The sequence below is a fragment of the Cervus elaphus genome, chromosome 33 (genome assembly GCF_910594005.1).
Source record: "Cervus elaphus chromosome 33, mCerEla1.1, whole genome shotgun sequence".
Classification (NCBI taxonomy): Eukaryota; Metazoa; Chordata; class Mammalia; order Artiodactyla; family Cervidae; genus Cervus; species Cervus elaphus.
In genome coordinates this window covers 57,173,917-57,195,224 of record NC_057847.1, presented here as the reverse complement: position 1 = coordinate 57,195,224, position 21,308 = coordinate 57,173,917, and the positions used below count along the sequence as shown (strand labels likewise).

General features: G+C 35.0%; 1 protein-coding gene across 1 annotated transcript in view; it reads right to left on the bottom strand.

The window, feature by feature from the left end:
• The window catches only part of LRP1B (LDL receptor related protein 1B), a 2,070,284-nt gene that overhangs the window by 1,155,164 nt on the left and 893,812 nt on the right, over positions 1 to 21,308 (bottom strand). The window contains exon 4 of the mRNA XM_043894665.1: positions 367 to 486. Coding sequence (XP_043750600.1) covers positions 367 to 486 — 120 coding nt within the window. The remainder of the gene's footprint in view (positions 1 to 366; positions 487 to 21,308) is intronic.

Below are 21,308 nucleotides of genomic sequence, written 5' to 3'. Positions count from 1 at the left end.
CTGCTGTATAGCATAGGGAATTACGTTCAAGATCCTGTGATAAACCATAATGGAAAAGAATATATAAAATAATCTATATACATGTATAACTGAGCCACTTTACTGTATAGCAGAAATCTGTACAATATTGTTAATTGACTATAACTCAAAAAAAAAAGAGAATTGACTTTATAAAGACTTATCTAATGTTTCTATATGTGGTTTTGAGGGAAGAGCCAACTTTTAACTCTCAAAAAAACAAACAAAAGTGAACATAAATACTACATGGAACACATGGTAAGTGTGCAAAGATATTTTATTAAATTTCAGAGATTTTACTAAATCTCTGTTAAAATAAAATGGAATTGAATAACATGTCATAGTTACCTTTACAACTTCTTCCATCTTCTTTTATTTCAAACCCATCCTCACAGTAGCACACTGTACTATTTCTGACCACCGCACATTTATGTTGACAATTCAACTGCTGGCAACTGGGCAACAGTTCTGTGGAGAAAAAACAAAGATATTTTGTCTTTATAACTATGCACACATGTATACTATTTAAATTAAATGTTAATATTTACACAGTACACACTGTAATAATAAAGCTTTGATAGATTTCCTAGAAAGTTTCTGTACTGGTTTACAAAACAAACAATATTGATTCCCCCTAAAATTTTCTGTATTGCATTTGTTTGAAGTACTGTCAATAAAATTTCAGATCAATCTGTTCAGTCTTTCACTTTCCCCCTTATTACATATGTTCAAAGTCACAAATCCTTTCAAATTCTGGTAAATTGAATTATTTCAAGAGGAAAAATGTCAACTCAGTAGTTGATTTCACCATTTATGCCTTTCCTATCTGACATATCCATTGATTTTCTATCTTTTGTAGCCTTGTTTTGATTTAGTAATCCATGTATAACCTTCAGAGCAATCAATGTGAGTATATTCCATTTCAATAATTTATCTTTCATTGGTGGCAAAATATTAAACACTGGACATAATATATTTCATTATATCTAAACCTTTTCAGAACAAATACGTCATTGAAACCAAAGTTAACAAAACCTTAGAGCAAATTATGACTCAATATGATAAATGCATGAAACAGAGATGAACTGGGAGAGGCATGTTCATTGCACAAATAATTTCTAACATCAATAAGATTTGCTAAACTAGAAAATGTATATGGGTAGAATTTATGACTGACTGTGATGTCTGAAAAAGGGATATTAATGGATTGTGGCAATTTCTTTTTTTTCTTTCCCCAATAGGGAGAAAAATAAGGTTTTAAAGTTAAATGATTCAAAATAAATATCTGCCACAGACTTAGCTGTTGTTTCAGAAATATTATAAATTTGGATAAAAATACATGGAAACTCCAATGTGTAAAAGAATAGCTAGAACATTCAAACCTGGAAATTTGCTATTTTACTAAAAATTAATTATCTTTAGTATTGTCTTAGCCCCATTGCTTTTCAAGTTTTATACGACTATTTTATGCAGCATCACTTCTTAAAGATAAAGCTCCTTCTAAATGATCACCTGCAAATGATGATCTTGTTTCCTATTTTCCTAAGAAAAACGAAGCTATCAACAGAAAATTTCCACAGATTTATGCTTCACATTGTCTTTCTTGCTTTTCAAATCTGGTTCAACTCGTAATTAAAGCTCCAACCACAATTCCTGTGCACAAATCCCTGCCCCTTTCACTTAATCAGGGATCAGTTCAGTTTTTCTCAACTTCCTCTCATAATCATTTTTTTAAATTTATATTAGATCAAACTAAAGCCTCCATCTCTTTTTGTCAATTAAATTCACTGGAACATAATCACAGCCCTTTGTTTACACATTGCCTATGGCTGCTTTTACAGAGCTCAACTAGTTGCCTTAGTTGAGTCCTTGGCCTCCCAAATCTAAAATATTAATATTTACTATATCCCTTTACAGAATGTTTTCTGACCTTTGTATTAACTCATTTCCAGTGTCAAACATAATTTTATTAAAAACAAAAAAAGCTTGATCTCACTTCCTCTACTAGTCACTGTTGCCCAATTTCTCTGTTCCACTTTATAACAAAAATTTATAAAATAATCCATACTCAGTGCCTCTCCTTCCTCTTTGCTTTGATCTTAAGCCCACTCCATCAAGATTTTATCTCCATTGCTCTAGTAAGTGCTCATACGTAAGTCTTCGATGACCTTGATATTGATAAGTACAATGGCCTTTTCTCAATCCTCAACTGACTTGACCTACGAGCATCATTTCACACTGTTAACTACTCCTCCCTATACACAGTCATCACTGCTTCCAGGAAGCCTGGTTTTCCTATTTCATAGCCTCTTTTTTACAGTTCATTTTCTTCTCAACTTCTTAAGGCTGTAGTGCCCCAGGGTAGAAATCTGGCTCCTTTTCTCTTGCCTAAAAGTATGCTACTAGTAAATTCATCAATTATCACAGCTTCCCCTCTAACTGGAACATAACTCCAATCCCATAACTTGAAAGCTTTAACTTGTGCCCTCTTTTATTTCTGATTTTCACTGCTATGATTACAATTGAGACTTCAAATCTATTTACCTTTGAGATGAAAGTAAAAGTGAAAGTCACTCAGTTATGTCCAACTCTTTGCGACCCCATAGACTTCACAGTCCATGGAATTCTCCAGGCCATAATACTGGAGTGGGTATCCTTTCCTTTCTCCAGGGGATCTTCCCAACCAGGGATCAAACCCAGGTCTTCCGCATTGCAGGCGGATTCTTTACCAGCTGAGACACAAGGGAAGCTATATTCCTTTGAGATACCTGGAGCAATTTCTGCTTCCTTTATATAAATTCAACTAACACATGAAGCAATTACATCTGATTTGTAGGTTTGAAATTGGGGTAAATGCTAATTATATGCTAATATAAACATTAATATTGACATAATGTGCAAAGACCAGTCATTTGGTCTGTAAAATGTTATTAATAAAAATACAGAATAAATGTGTTGTGTTTAGCTGCTCAGTTGTGTCCAAGTCTTTGCATCCACATGGACAGAGGAGCCTGGCTCCTCTGGCTCCAGCCTGCCTGGAGATTTTCCAGGCAAGAATACTGGAGTGGGTAGTCATTCCCTTCTCCACGGGATCTTCCTATCCCAGGGATCAAACCCAGGTCTCCCACAGTGCAGATTGATTCTTTACTGTCTGAGCTACAAGGGAAATCGATAGAATAAATGGATCTTTAGAAATTATGACATTTTTTGTTTTGTATGGCAATTATTTACATTTTGGTTTCCTCCACCAGCATCTATAGCTATAAATTATAAATCTAACTATATGCATGTATATACATACACACACACATGTATCAAGTTTTTTAAACATGAAATCTCTTTGAAACCCCATACCAGTCAAAAATAGAGATATTATTATAATTTAAAGTTTTCAGATGAGGAAACATAGTTGATAACTAATTTAATATTATACAGTAAATATATGATGGTGATGGTATTCAAAACTTCAAATCAAGGTCAAGTTGACTATAAACAAAGATTATGCTCCCAAAATGCCTCTAAATCCCACTCTACAGTCTGGTTGTAGTTGAAACCATGGTTGTTGGTTATTTTTGTTTGTTTGTTTTGTTATTCTAGGTTCAGTAGTGTGCTAGATATAAGAAGTGTTTTATAATTTGTATAGGATGAATGAACCAATAAATCAATAAAACATCTTAACTTGAGGATGAGGATTAACACTCTCAGACATCATTTCTAGTCCATTAAATTAAACTAGGTTCTAAAGATAGTTAATTTACATCTTTAAATTAGGTAATTGAGTTGTCAAATCTTGTTTGATATTAGTGGAATCAGTCTAAAATTGCTTCTACTATATATGCTTGTTTTAGTTCAACAAGAAACATCTTATCAATGCTAAGGACATCTGCTGCGGTTTCACAGACACAAACCTGCTTTAGACAAATTAATGAATTACAACATGAGTGTCAAAGTGAGTGGGGTGAGATGGAAAGCACAACAATGTAAATGACAGCTATAATTCACATCAGAACAACACACATTCTAAATAAAAATACAAATGACACTGACTGGAAAGGGAAGAATATAGGAAATGGAGGTAGGCATCTGGAAAAATGGGTTGTGAAGGAAGTGAAATTTAAACTAAAATTTAAAAGATGAATTCAGTAGACAAAATTATCAGCATGTACTCCAGATAAAGTAGACAATATGAGAATCTGTTCTTTTTTTTAATAAAAGCATATAAGAGATAAATATAATGATAAATAAGCCTGTATGGCTAAAACACAGTATTTGATGTGGTAGGGAATGGGACTGGAACCATTCTTATTAGTAGTATAGAACTAGATTAATTTTTCAATTAAGTAGAATTTTCTGTTTCAATAGTGGGAGGCAGCAATAGTTGAGGCAGAAGTGATATTACCCTAACTTGTATTGTTTGAAAGTAGGAGAATGATGAATAAAAGATCCAGTGAAGAAAGAAAAGCTATTTAAAAGTCTAGAAATTGGGAGTATGAATGTTTAGATAAATGGATGGCCAAAAACTTGGTGAAGGCATAATAACACTGAGCTAATAGCACTAATAAAGTGAATTAAGAATAACAGAAGGACTGGAAGTTAAGGAGAAATACCAAGTTTGCTTTTGACTGTTTGGTTTAAAATGTTGACAAAAAATATTCTAGGGGAGACTTGAGAATTTGAGTCTGAGAAGAAAAGTCTGAAGTAGAAATAGAAAGTTGGAAGTCACAGCTATAATTGGTAATTGAAGTCCAGAGAGAAAATAGTCATACCTTTAAAAAAAGAATATTTATGATATAAATCAAACCTAGAGAATTTTTACATGTGAAAGGCAAATTTTTACATGTCAAAGAAGAAAAGTGAGAATTAAATAAATATATAGATGAAGGAACTAGAAAGCTTCATAAAACCTAAAGAAGAACAGTTCAGGGAAGTAGAGAAATAAACATTAATTTTTTGAGACATATACTTGGAGATATATATATATATATATATATACATATATATATATATATATGCAGAGTATATCATGAAATGCCGGTTGGATGAAGCACAAGCTGGAATCAAGATTTCTGGGATTCTGGGAGAAATATCAGTAACCGCAGATATGCAGATGACACCACCCTGATGGCAGAAAGCAAAGAATTAAAGAGCCTCTTGAAAGTGAAAGAGAAGAGTGAAAAAGTTGGCTTAAAACTCAACATTCAGAAAACTAAGATCATGGCATCTGGTCCCATCACGTCATGGCAAATAGATGGAGAAACAGTTGAAACTGTGACAGACTTTATCTTCTTGGGCTCCAAAATCACTGCAGATGGTGATTGCAGCCATGAAATTAAAAGATGCTTGCTCCTTGAAAGAAATGTTATGACAAAACTAGACAACATATTAAAAAGCAGAGACATTACTTTGCCAATAAAGGTCCATCTAGTCCAAACTAATTTTTTCCAGTAGTCATGTATGGATATGAGAGTTGAACTATGAAGAAAGCTGAGTGCCAAAGAACTGATGCTTTTGAACTGTGGTGTTGGATAAGACTCTTGAGCATCCCTTGGATTGCAAGGAGATTAAACCAGTCAATCCTAAAGGAAATCAGTCTTGAATATTCATTGGAAGGACTGATGCTGAAGCTGAAACTCCTATGCTTTGGCCACTTGATGCATAGAACTGACTCATTTGAAAAGACCCTGATGCTGGGAAAGATTGAAGGTGGGAAGAGTAGGGGACAACAGAAGATATTGTTAGATGGCATCACCGACTCGATGGACATGAGTTTGAGTAAGCTCTAGGAGTTGGTGATGGACTGGGAAGCCTGGCATGCTTCAGTCCATGGGGTCACAAAGAGTTGGACATGACTGAGCAACTGAACTGAACTTGGATAAAGTCTGAAAACTGCACTGGGTTTCCTAATATGATCAACTAAGGCCTTTAAAATGGGTTTCAGTGAAGTAAGGGGTTGAGACAAAAAGAGGGACAGTTTCTCATAGAAAATACCAGTATTTTATAGGACAAAGAGCATGAAGGTAAGGGTATGAACTAATTTATTTAATCTGTACATGAGGACAGGCACATTAACTCTTTGCTTTAAATACATTGATTTCCATGTAACCGTTTAGCTCAACTCTTTCTTTACCCTGTTTCATTTCAAAGTAAAACATCAATAGACTATTATTTCCATCTTTCTGTTCTCTCCAATCTTGAAACCCCTAGAGTATGAAGAGGACAATACATGCTACAAGGTTACCAACATGATGGCAGTGATGGGGAGAACTGAGAAGAAATAAGAGAAAATGGGTTAAAATGCTTATGAAAGATCAAACCTCACACATGATTTTGAGTATTAGGTGGGAGTGTGATGGTTAAAAATAGCAAAGGAGACAAGGGCAGCTTAGCTTTTTGTTTATTGAAATTTTCCTGCATGAGAACTTCTGTATGTATAGAATGATGATAGGGAAACAATTAAGCAGTGTTTTATATCAGATGAAATGGTAAATATTGACTATTCTAACAGATTGTGAAGAACTATGAAGAGCTAACAATATGAAAAACTAAAATTTAATATTTGGCTTGGCTCTGTGAAAGCAATACTAATTATTGTAATGCTATCTATTTGAACTGCTTACCATTTATGCTTAATTACATTCAACACTGTAATGATTATGTACATAATTAAAAGTGCATCAGATTAATTTTGTTAGAAAGCTTATTTGAGTAGAACAGAAATTTTGTGCTTGGATCATCAATATTCATAAAGTGCTTCAAATGAAGCATAGTCATTGGTTCATGCAAGATTATCATTGGCTTGAATCTTAGACTCAAGTAGAAAGATCAGTAGTATCTAAAGGAATGAAACATGCAAATCAGAACACAGATACGGAAACATGGTATCTTATCTGTATTCCTTAGCGCTATCATAAAAGAAATGTATCTTTTTAATTAAATGAGAGGGGCTACTATATAGAAATTCAATCTAATGCAAATAATGAGGACTTTCCAACAAGGACACACTATATTCTGTGACTTAAAGAAATGTTTTTGTCTTTTTTTTTTCAAAACTGTATAGGAGAATATTATAAAATGTGAGTATATTTTATGTATAAAATACAAATTAACAGTTGACAATCAGTAGATAGCCTTGGGTATATAAGCTTCTAAGTCATTAATATTTTTTTAAATTGGAGTATAATTACTTCATAATGCTGTTAGTTTCTGCTGTAAATGAGGTGAATTAGCTACATGTATACAATTATCCGCTTCCTCTTGAGCCTGCCTCTATTCCCCTCATCCCACCCATCTAGGTCATCACAGAGCACTAAGGTGAACCCCCTCCGCTCTACAGCAGCTTCCCGCTATCTATTTTACACATAGTACTATATATATCTCAATGCTACTATTATTCTTTAACTTAAAAATAGATTCAAGAAATAGACTTCTGAATTTGTATTACTAAAAAAAAAGGTAAGAGGAATATAGAAGGATAGACAATTTATACTAAACCTCATATCTCTTTTACTACTCTTTTTCTTTTCTTCTCTGTGTGGTATCACATCACATAGACAGCTTTGGACTCTGGAGCCAAAGGACTGAAGCTCTAACCTTGGTTTAATTAATTTCGGGCTATGCTAGTATGGCAAATATGGCGCCCCATGAGGCTTTAAGTGGTAAAGAATCCACCTGCTAATGCAGGAGATGCAAGAGATGAGGGTTCAATCTCTGGGTCAGGAAGCCCCTGGAGGAGGAAATGGCAACCCACTCACTCTATTGTTCTTGTCTGAGAAATACCATGGACAGACAAGCCTGGTGGGCTACTTGGAGTCACAGAGAGTTAGACATAACTGAGCAATAGAGCGCACAATGTGGCAAATAATACCTGATGTTCACCAATCCTGTTTCTCTCCTTCTGGACAAATAAAAAGAAGAGATTTCCAAGTTGACTTGTTGTTAGGTTGGAACCATATATCTGGATTCTAGATGATGCAACATGTACAAAATTAGTTTGTGCCACTTCCTAGCCTGGCCCCTAAATGATTTTGACAATCTTTTACTGTCTCTTGACTTGTCAACCCTATGGATGCAGGGAATCCAGCAGATAACTGGTAGGACCCTGGAATGGCAGAGACCCAAAACTTAAAACAGTACACATGGGAAGCATCTACTGATAACCCAAGTGGATTGTGATATCAGTGAAAATTTGGATTTTTGTTGCATTAAATGTCTGAGTTAGCAGGGCTGTTACATAATACAATGATAATGGGCAAATGACATAAGCTCTCTATACCTGTTTCTTATATTTAACATGGGAAAATAATAGAAACTACCTCATAGGGTGTTGTGAAGCTTAAATGAGGACAATTCTTAAAATATGGCCTGCCTCATAGGAACTCTTTAAATGATCATTATTATCTTTATTATCATTTTATCACTCAAGCATAATCATCTATTCAGTACAACAGAATACCTGTCATCAAAATTCTTGTCATAATTTCTGTGTTCTTCAAGGAATTTGAAACAATGTTTCATTTTACAATAGATAGATTTTTCTCTTTTGCTCTTTTATTTTGGGTGTCACATAAAATAGTACTAGTTTTGCCTTTAAATCACTTCTGTATCTTTTGGTATCTTTTGGAGATCTTTTTTTCCTTCTTTTTTTTTCTTGGAAATTCTCCTGAAATTGTTCCCTGAATGAAAAGTCTCCAACTCACAGAGAAACACTGCAGAAAACAAAAATTTTTCTATACTGCCTAATTGGTTTCTGTAAAATATGAATATTATTCTCTGAAACAATGTATATCCACATCTAATTTGCTATGTAAGCATTAACCAATCAACAATCCAGACATGCAATTTTCACAAATACTTAGGCTAGTCTGCACAGTCTATTTTTGAGCTTTTTAACATCACTGGGATTTAGATCACATTTCCACAAATGTGCACAGGTTTATGATTTTGGAAACCCATACAAATAAATTTTGCTAACCTGTCTCAGAGTAAAAGCATCAGTAGAGAAAGGTTATTAGAAGTTGGTAAGCAGATGTCAGCAAGTCATTACTTTTAGAGATTTCTTCCCTCATTTGTTTTGTTTATGTAAATACCTATAAACCAGAGAACCACTATGTCCAATCCTGTATGTATAGCCATCATGTCATCAATGGATTATGCTGACTGCCTTTATGAACTATAATCAAACAATTCACATTGATCATGCATTGGACTTGGTCAGATAGTTAGAACAGAGCTGGGTTCATGTGCTTCTAGGTTATATGTTCCTTCCTGGGAAAAAAAGACAACTTTTATAAACTCTTTGAAGATACAAAAAGTATAGGCATTTTTCAACATATAAGCCATCTGAGATATTATTTTATAAAATGGGGTAAAATATCATTCTCAATTTTAATAATCAAGTTTCTTCTAGAGTTTAGCTTATACAGAAATGCATTTTAACCCACAATGATAATCATAGTAATGATAAATAATTTCTTTTCCCATGTAGTACATTTATAAAATCAATATTTCACTCACTTTTGTACTTGGAAATTGAAAAGCTGACCTAGCTACTTATCATACCAGACAGTTCCTCTTGTCAGCAGGACAAATGCCTGACATACATAGAATGGTGATAATTTGTGTCACATATTTCAACCTCTAACCCGTTTCCTTACTCTGGTAAAATGCAATTTGAGCTGGTTTACTATTGTCACCTTGCTTATTTAAATTATATGCAGAGTACATCATGGGAAACACTGGGCTGGAAGAAGCAGAAGCTGTAATCAAGATTGCGGGAGAAATACCAATAACCTGCAGATGACATCACCCTTATGGCAGAAAGTGAAGAGGAACTAAAAAGCCTCTTGATGAAAGTGAAAGAGGAGAGTGAAAAAGTTGGCCTAAAGCTCAACATTCAGAAAACTAAGATCATGGCATCTGTCCCATCACCTCATGGCAAATAGATGGGGAAACAGTGGAAACAGTGTCAGACTTTATTTTTTTGGGCTCCAAAATCACCACAGATGGTGATTGCAGTCATGAAATTAGAAGACACTTACTCCTTGGAAGGAAAGTTATGACCAACCTAGATAGCATATTAAAAAGCAGAGATATTACTTTGCCAACAAATGTCTATCTAGTCAAGGCTATGGTTTTTTCAGTGGTCATGTATGGATGTGAGAGTTGAACTGTGAAGAAAGCTGAGCACTGAAAAACTGATGCTTTTGAACTATGGTGTTGGAGAAGACCAAGAGTGTTGGGGCTCTTGAGAGTCCCTTGGACTGCAAGGAGATCCAACCAGTCCATCCTAAAGGAGATCAGTCCTGGGTTTTCACTGGAAGGACTGATGCTGAAGCTGAAACTCCAATACTTTGGCCACCTCATGCGAAGAGTTGACTCATTGGAAAAGACCCTGATGCTGGGAGGGATTGGGGGCAGGAGGAGAAGGGGATGACAGAGGATGAGATGGCTGGATGGCATCACTGACTCGATGGGCATGAGTTTGAGTTAACCCCGGGAGTTGGTGATGGACAGGGAGGCCTGGCGTGTTGCGATTCATGGGGTTGCAAAGAGTCAGACACGACTGAGTGACTGAACTGAGCTGAACTTAATATGGATTAGGCTGCTGCTTATGACTGCTATGGTGGATTTCTTCAGAGTTCTTTGCCTAGTACAAGCTCACCATCCTGGCTTCAAGTTTTCAGTATATTCCCATATAGAAAGATATAACATTATGGCAATTCTTTTTTTAAATTAATTATTTTTAATTAATTTATTTTAATTGGAGGCTAATTAAATATTAATTAATTCAACATTGTAGTGGTTTTTGCCACACATTGACATGAATCAGCCATGGCTGTACATGTGTTCTCCATCCTGAACCCCCTCCCACCTCCCTCCCCATCCCATCCCTCAGGGTCATCCCACTGCACCAGCCCTGAACACCCTGTCTCATGCATTGAACCTGGACTTGTGATCTATTTCGCATATGATAATATACATGTTTCAATGCTATTCTCTCAAATCATCCCACCCTCACCCTCTCCCAGGGTCCAAAAGTCTGTTCTTTACATCTGTGTCTCTTTTGCTGTCTCACATATAGGGTCATTGTTACTCTTTTACTAAATTCCATATATACGTGTTAATATACCGTATTGGTGCTTTTCTTTCTGACTTACTCCACTCTGTATAGACTCCAGTTTCATCCACCTCATTAGAACTGATTCAAATGAATTCTTTTTTAATAGCTGAGTAATATTCCATTGTGTATATGTACCACAGCTTTCTTACCCATTCGTCTGCTGATGGACATCTAGGTTGCTTCCATGTCCCAGCTATTGTAAACAGTGCTGCAATGAATATTGGGGTACATGTGTTTCTTTCAATTCTGGTTTCCTCTATGTGTACACCCAGCAGTGGGATTGCTGGGTCATATGGCAGTTCTATTTCCAGGTTTTTAAGGAATCTCCACACTGTTCTCCATAGTGGCTGTACTAGTTTGCATTCCCACCAACAGTGTAAGAGGGTTCCCTTTTCTCCACACCCTCTGCAGCATTTATTGCTTGTAGACTTTTGGATAGTAGCCATTCTGTCTGGTGTGAGATGGTACTTCATTGTGGTTTTGATTTGCATTTCTCTGATAACGAGTGATGTTGAGCATCTTTTCATGTGTTTGTTAGCCATCTGATGTCCTCTGTGGAGAAATGTCTGTTTAGTTCTTTGACCCATTTTTTGATTGGGTCATTTATTTTTGTGGTATTGAGCTGCATGAGCTTCTTGTATGGCAATTTTTTTAAAGTTTTTTTGTTCCGTATGTGTTATGGTATATTTACATGTGCCTCCCTTGTGGTTGAGTAGTAAGAATCCACCCAATGATGCTGGGAACATGGGTTCAACCCCTGGGTTAGGACGATCCCTAGAGGAGGAAATGGCTACCTGCTCCAGTATTCTTGACTGGGAAATCCCATTGTCACAGAAGCCCGGCCAGCTACAGTCCATGGGGTTGCAAAAGAGTCATGACTTAGCAACTAAACAACAATTTACAAACAGTAAAACTCATTCATTTTAGTGTACAGATCTGTGAGTTTTGACAAGTGCATATAGTTCTGTAACCAATGTCATTATTAAAATATAGAACAGGACCATTATTCCCAAATATTATTCCATATTCTTCTGTAATCAGCCCATTTCTCCAATGCCAGAGTTTGGCAATAATTGATCTGTTTTCTGTCTCAAAAGTTGTGCTTTCTCCAGCATGTCATATAAATGGAATAATTCAGTCTGTAGCATCTTTACTGAGCATAATGTATTTGAGATACATCCATGTTATTTTATTGGTAATTCTCTCTTCTTTATTGCTGAATGAAAGTGAAAATTTCTCAGTTGTGTCTGATTCTTTGTGACCCCATGGACTACACAGTCCATGGAATTCTCCAGGCCAGAATGCTGGAGTAAGGAGCCTTTCCCTTCTCCAGGGGATCTTTCTGACCCAGGGATTGGACCAGGGTATCCTACATTGCAGGCAGATTCTTCACCAGCTGAGCTACCAGGGAAAGAGAATTCCACAGACTTATAGTTCATGGGGTCGCTAAGAGGCGAACACGATTAAGTGACTTTCACATTCCACTGTAGGAATGTACCTTATTTTGTATATCCATTTCACATGTGATGGATGTTTGAGTTGTTTCTAGTTTTGGTTTCTTAAGAATAAAGTTGCTATAACATTTAATTTTTGTGTAAATATATATCACTTCTTTTGGTAAACGGTGTTGCTGGCTTATATAAAAGGATGTTTATATAAGATTGTAAAAGGATGTTTCACTTTACATAAAAAATTATCAAAATATTTTCTAAAGTGGTTGTATTGCTTTGTATTCCCAAAATAAATATATGAATCTTCCAGTTACTTGGACTTCTGCTGCTGCTGCTGCTAAATCGCTTCAGTCATGTCCAACTCTGTGTGACCCCATAGATGGCAGCCCACCAGGTTCCTCCGTCCCTGGGATTCGCCAGGGAAGAACACTGGAGTGGGTTGCCATCGCCTTCTCTAATGCATGAAAGTGAAAAGTGAAAGTGAAGTCGCTCAATTGTGTCCAACTCTGTGCAACCCCATAGACAGCAGCCCACCAGGCTCCTCTGTCCATGGGATTCTCTAGGAAAGAATACTGGAGTGGGTAGCCATTGCCTTCTCCAATGCATGCACGCATGCTAAGTTGCATCAGTCATGTCCAACTCTGTGTGACCCTATGGACAGCAGCCCACAGGCTCCTCTGTCTACGGGAATCTCTAGGCTTCTACCTGGCACTTATTATCAGGTTTTTATTTTAATTTCTTTAGACACTGATAGATATGTAATAGTATTAATTGTGATTTTAATTTGCATTTCCTAATGACTAATGATATTCAACATCTTTTCATGTGCTTATTGCCACTCATATCTTTGGTGAATGTCTATTCATTCTTTTTCCCATATTTTATTATGTGTGTGTATATGTGTATGTACACATACACACACACACATACATACAGATGTATATTTTAGATACAAGTCCATTATGAGTCACTTGATTTGTAAATATTTTCTCCTTGTTTGTAGCTTCTCTTTTCATTCTTCCTAACATTTTTCAAATAATAAACTTGCAAAGAAAACATTTTTAACTTTGGTGAAGTCCTATTTCTCAATATTTTCTTTTTGAATCATGCTTTCAGTGTCAAATCTTTACCTAAGTCAATCTCTCCCTTGTTGTCTTCTAAAAACTTTATAGTTTGAGATTTGTGGTCCATTTTGAATTACTTTTCACTTATAGTATAAGATGTGAATCAAAGTATTTATGCTTTTGCTTTTATGTTTTGCATTACATTTTGAAATGCTACTATTCTCCATTAAATTATCTTTGCACTTAAGGAATAGGTATCTGACTACATATATTTGATTACGTATTTGTGGATGTATTTCTATACTCTCATGTTTCATCAATTTATATCACACTGGTTTGACATAGCAAATTTGAAATACGGTAGCAGAAATCCTCATACTTTATTTTTGTTTTCCAGAACTGCTTTAGGTATTCTAGGTCCTTTGCATTTCCATATAAATTTTAGAATCAGTTTTTGTGAAATTCTGATAGGATTTTAATCAGAATTATATTTAATCTATAGACTGGGAAAAACTGACATCCTGATTTTTTGAAGTATTCTCTAATTATCTTCTTAAAGCTGTGGGATCTGTAGTGATATCCTCTCTTTGCTGATATTTGTAATGTGTGTATTTTTGTGACTTTAACAAGGACATAAGATATAATAAGTCAGTATACAAAAATTAATCATATTTCTAAATGCTAGAGGTGTACAACTGGAAATTGAAATAAACAATATCACATATAATACAAAGTACAAAACACTTAGATATTAATTGAACAATATAGGCAAGATCTGTATGTTGGAAACTCATGGGGGAAAAACTCCTAGAGCCCCAAGTAAATGTTCATATACATTACATTTGTGGAACAGGAGACACAATGGTGGAAACCATTTTGGCAGTTCCTTACAATTTTGCTTTAAATTTGACAACACAGATGAAAGAGACAAGTTCCTTGAAAAATACAAACTGTCAAAGTGCACTCAAGAAGAAATGGATAATCTGAATATTCTTATGTTTATTAAAGGAATTGAATTTAAAATTAAAAATATTCCTACAAATAAAACACTAGATGGAGATGGCTGCACTGAATGTGCTACTGATCACTTATCAATTCTATATAAACATTTCTAGAAAAAAAGAAGAAAATGCTTTCGAGCTAATTTTATATGACACAAGAATTACCCTAATTCCAAAATCATACAAACATATTTTTTAAAAAAAGCTGTAGCACAATATTTCTTATGAACATTGATGCAAAATTCTTAATAATGCAAGTGTAGGAATATATGAAAGAATAACACATCATGACTAGGTGAGGTTCATTGTGGTAGGTTTAAGATTTGAAATTTTATTAGCACAAGTCAACGTAACAGTATACTAAGAGGGAAAAACATGATTATTTCAACAGATTCCTAAAGCCTTTAACAAAAAACAATACCAATTTATGATATATAAAAAAAAAAGGCAAAAATACTCTTAGCAAAGCAGAAGTTCTTTACCCAGACTGAATTATTTTGCCCAAATATCAGGAACAAGTCATAAAATACTTACATTCAATAATGAACTGGAGGTCTTAGCCAAGGCACTAAAGTGATTAAAAAAAAAAAAGTAAAACTGTCTCTATTTTTAAAGAAGACAGTCCTTTATGTTAAAAAAAAAAAATTAAGAAAAAAGTTCTACCCCAAATCCAACAGTATCCATTCTTTGTATTTTTTTAAATAGGACAAAAACAATAACTTTCAATTTGCATGAGAATATCTCCTAAGGATTTACAATTCTTTCAAAAGGAAAAATAAAAATTTTCTAGATATTTTATATATTTTACTACAGGGTGGAAATTGCAGGCCAATTAGGTTGTTTGAGGAGATATTCTGTGGGCTGAGTCTCATGTTTGAAACAGATTGTATACTTTAAAAAATAATAATATATGTGTTATATGCATATGCACTCAACACACATAAATATCCTTGTCCTTTTTGATACATGTATATTATTCTCTTTTATGGACATGGATGACTAGTAATTTAATAAACTGATTACATACTGAAACACATTTACTTTGTATCATAAATGCAGCTATCTGTTTAAGACTATTTTACTCTTCATTCTATACTGCAGAGTTGTTCCTAGGAAGTGGCTACTCAGTCAGAGACAGCATGCCCTCAGCTGAAAATGTACTGCATCAATGCTGAGATTTTTCCTGTTTTATGCTATAGATACAGCAAGTAGCAAGTTTACCCAGAAAAAGAATTCTAATCATACCAACTCATTCACTGAAACGGGATGGAAAACTGCTTATTTTGGGTCGCCAAGAGAATCATTTCTAGAAATTTAGCCACTTTAGGCTCTGATTTCTGAGCAAACTTTTTTTTTTTTTAATTCCAATGACATTCAGTGTTCTAAAGTTCAAATATGTAAAACATTGAAACAGTTTTCATTTCCTAGAAAATTAAAATAAAGTTATCAATTCAATATCCATTGACAAAATTTGGTAAATAAACCTATCATCTGTAGGTATTAGTTATTAGTGGGGATATTGTTGAAGAAAAAGCTATTTGCCTCAGTTTTAGATATGAGAGGATATGAGAAAATAAAAACAAAGCAGCACATTTTCCTTTGGGGTCGTCTTCTCAGATTACATTGGAGGATAATGACATTACTGACTTCATAGGGATGGTGAAAGATTTAACCACAGTAATTCAATAGAAGCACTTAGCTTAGTGTCTGACATGTTGTAAACACCCATTATAGGCTGGCAGTTACATTATTATCATTATAATCTTCAACATATCTCCACCAAAGGAATATAGTAATTTTCACTTCCATCTTTTATTTTTATAGAAGAATAGACCGGGCACACATGGTATCTTGAAATGTGCTCTGTTAAGGTAGAAGACACAGATCTAGTACTCACAATATTTATCAGACATTTAACTGTGCGCTAGTTTCTTAATCTTTCTTCACCTTAACTTCCAACCTGGTATATGCCTTAAATTATTAAGAATATTAAAAGACATAATGAGTGCAAATATGTTCTATAACTCATAGAATATCTTATTAATTTTGAAATACTGACAGGTATATAGAGAAAGGAGAGAAAGTAAAGAGTACTAGGTGCACTGGACAGGTAAAGAGAAGATAGTTTGTGGTATTATACATCTCATTTCAGGGCTTCCCTTGTGGCTCAGTGGTAAGCAGTCTGCCTTCCAATACAGGAGGTGTGGGTTTGATCCCTGGATCGAGAAGATCCCCTGAAGAAGGAAATGGCCACCCACTCCAGTATTCTTGCAGGAAAATCCTGGAGGACAGAGGAACCTGGCAGGCTACAGTTCATGGGGACACAAAAGAGACAGACAGGACTTAGCAACTAAATAACAATAACATATTGTTTCAGTGTTCTCTATCTGATTTTACAGTGAGGATGATATACTAGATTTATTAATCATAACCAATCATTAATCATGACCAATCAAAGACCAACAGGTCTTTGCCCTGTTCAATACATTTGGATATAGCCACAGAGAAACTATTGCTTGAGGGGAAAACAAAATAGCCACATTTACCACAAGGGCCTGAGAAAAATATAATTGCTGAGTAGAAACTGCATACATCTAGCAGAGAGTTTTTCATGTCTAGATGTAGAAGGGTAAGAAAAAAAAATAGAGATAAAAAAAGATACTAGAAATTATGTAAGATTATAACTTATATGACATAAACATAATAGGATGGAGGTGATGGTAGCAATTGGGTTAGAGGAGGTGAGGTATTATCAAGAAAGGTACCTCTTTTGTAAAAGGAGTTCAAAACTTCTAGCAGTTTCTGCATATTGAGTAACCTAGAGGCATTTGTGACTAAATTTATTTGGAATGTGAAAGTGAAGTTGCTCAGTTGTGTTCTACTCTTTGCAACCCCATGGACTCTAGCCTACCAGGCTCCTCTGTCCATAGGCTTTTCCAGGCAAGAGTACTGGAGTGGACTGTCCTTTCTCCAGGGGATCTTCCCAAGCCAGGGATCAAACCTGGGTCTCCTGCTTTGCAGACAGACACTTTACCCTCTGAGCCACCAGGGAAGCCTTTTACTTTTATTGGAAAGTAAATATAAAAGTGTTTTTTTTTCCTTTAAATAACAAACATTATTCTCTTAAATCCTCATATTAGTCCCAGACCACAGGAGGCAATGATACCCTTGGGAATGCATCTGTATATTCAATAAAATGAGAATGAACAAAAACAAACACAACACAGTGCCTGGCATGTTAGGTAAAAGGTGCTCACTAGCGATGTTAAGCACGGCACTGAAAACACACTAATTCACCTTTGCAATTTGCCAAATCTTTAATAAAAGTAATAAGGAAGGCTTAAACACACAGGAATAAAGAGAACAGGAAAGGAGACTGGAAAAAACAAAGATAATCAACAAAAATCAAAGAACAAATAAGTGCATGTTGCCTGATTTGGCCTTTATGGTACAAGAAAGTAAAATGTAATCAAAGGCTGAAGGAGATGAGATGGATTATGATCAGAGAGGCTGCATTTCAAACACATAGATTGCTAAGTGCACAGCTCCAGGGCACATTGTATTTTTTTTTCTTTTTTTTACTTTAATATTAAATTTATTTTAAATTGAAGGATAATTGCTTTACAGTATTATGTTGGTTTCTGCCAAACATCAACATGAATCATCAGGTATACCTATGCCCCTCCCTCTTGAACACCCCTCCCACTTCCTTCCTCATCCCACACATCTAGGCTGTTACAGAGTCCTGGGTTTAGTTCCCTTAGTCACAGAGCAAATTCCAACCTGCTAGCTATATTAACTGTGGTAATGTAAGTTTCCCTATTATTCTCTCCATACATGCTACTCTTTCAGGCAGCATTATTAAAACAAATTTTGGTATGAGTGGATCTCATGTTGTATGGCAGGGAAACGCTTAGAGGTCGGTTGATGAAGACCGTTTTGAAAAGCCACAGCTACCACCATATAAAAGCAAAAGATTGAAGATTTTGTTACTAATATTAGGAACATGAGAAAAATGCTTACTGTTGTCACTTCTGTTTAACATTTCACTGACTAGCAAGAAAAAGAAATAAAAGGTATCCTGACTAGAAAGAAATGAAACTATCTCTATTTACAGATGGTATGATCTTACATATGGAAATCCTAAGAAATAAATGACAAAAAAATCAATTAGAACTAATAAATGAGTTCAACAAGTCTGCAGGGTAAAAGAAAAAAAAATACATGAATCAATCATATCTGTATACACTAGTAATGAACTATTTGAAGGTATAACTTTTAAAAAGTGCATGTAAAAAATGCACCTTAAAGAATAAAATACTTAGGAATAAATTCAAAACAGAAGTACTAGACCTATACAATAAATCAAAAAGATCCAACTAAATGAAAAATAATCCCATATTCACACATTAGAATACTTAATGCTATAAGATGGTAATACTTTCCAAATTGATCTACAGATACAGTGAAATCTCTAGGAAAATCTAAGCTATCTTCTACAAAAATTGACAAAAATCATCTAAAAATTCATGTAGAAATATAAGAAATATGGAATAGTCAGAAAAAATAATCTTAAATGAAGATTGTGTAGAGGACTCACATTTTCCCATTTGAAAATTTACTATAAAGTTACAATAATCAAGACAGTGTGGTACAACCATAGGATAGAGACATATATCAATGGAATACAATTAAAACTTCAGAAATAAACTCTTATATCTATATTCAAAGAAGTTTAGATAAAAAATTCAGGAATGAAGAGTATTTTTCAACAAATAACTCTAGCCCAATTGGAAATCTACAAGCAAAGAAATGAAGTTGGAAACCTGCCTTTTGCCCCATAAAAAAATTTAACTCAAGATGAATTATATACCTAAGAACATGAGCTAAAAGAATACAACTCTTAGAAGAAAAAGTTAGGAGTAAATATTTGAGTCTCTGAGCTAAGCAAAATCTTGCTAAATAGAGCATCAAAAGCACAAGTGAAAAAGGGGGGAAAAAAGAGATGTTTTACTCAGAAAAACTAAACAAAGTTTACACTTCAAAGCATACTATCAAGAAAATGAAGAGATGACCACAGAATGGGTTAAAACATGTCCCAATAAAATCTGGTAAGATCTGTGTATTCTGATAAATAACATAATTATTATATTATGCTTTTATAATGTTTCTAAACAACTCTTACAATTCAGTAATAAAAACACAAACAACCCAACATAAAGACAGGAAAAGGATCTGAATCCACACTTCTCCAAAGAAATTTAACAAATGTACATTAAACACATGAATGAGTATTCAACATCTGAATTCATTAGGCCAATGCAGATCAAAACCACAATGAAAATACTACTTCATACTTATGAGCATGGTTATAATCACAATGACAGACAGTACTAAGTGTTGGTGAGGATGTAGATAAATATGAACATTCATGACACTTCTACTGGAAATATAAATCATTCAGCCATTTTGGAAATCATTTTGGCAGTTCCTTACAAAGTAAAACATAAAGTTACCATATGTTCCAATAATTCTACTCCTAGGTATTTACCAGAAGAAAATTGAACACACCAATAATTGTACATGAATGTCTAAAGTAATGTTATTCATAATAGTAAAAAACTTGGGAACAGCTTAAACATCCTTAAATGAACAAAGTAAGTAAGTTTAAGTGTTCGTCACTCAGTTGTGCCCAAGTCTTTGCGACCCCATGGACTGCAGCCCATCAGGCTTCTCTGTCCGTGAGATGTTCCAGATGTACATCAGTACAGAGATGTACTAGAGTGGGTTACCATTTCCTTCTCCATGGCCTCTTCCCAACCCAGGGATCAAACCAGGTCTCCAGCACTGCAGGCAGATCTTTACCAACGGAGCTACAAGTGAAGCCCTTAAATGAACAAAGGGGTAAGCGAAATGAGACATATCCATACAATAGATTGTTATTTGATAACAAAAAGGAATAAAGTATTGATACAAACTATGACATTCAGTTCAGTTCAGTCGCTCGGTTGTGTCCGACTTTTTGTGACCCCATGAACCGCAGCATGCCAGGCCTCCCTGTTCTTCACCCACACTCAGAGTCCACCCAAAGCCATGTCCATTGAGTCAGTGATGCCATCCTATCATCTAATTCTCTATTGTACCCTTCTCCTCCCATCTTCAATCTTTCCCAGAATCACGCTCTTTTCACATGAGTCAGTTCTTCACATCAGGTAGCCAAAGTATTGGAGTCTCAAATTCAACATCAGTCCTACCAATGAACAGCCAGGACTGATCTCCCTTGATGGACTGGTTGGATCTCCTTGCAGTCCAAGGGACTCTCAAGATTCTTCTCCAACACCACAGTTCAAAAGCATCAATTCTTCTGTGCTCAGCTTACTTTATAATCCAACTCTCACATCCATACATGACCAGTTGAAAAATCATAGCCTTGACTAGATGGACCTTTGCTGACAAAGTAATATTTCTGCTTTTCAATATGCTGTCTAGGTTGGTCATAACTTTCCTTCCAAGGACTAAGCATCATTTAATTTTATGGCTGCAGTCACCATCTGCAGTGATTTTGGAGACCAGAAAAATAAAGTCAGCCACTGTTTCCACTGTTTTGCCATCTATTTGCCATGAAGTGATGGGACCGGATGCCATGATGTTAAGT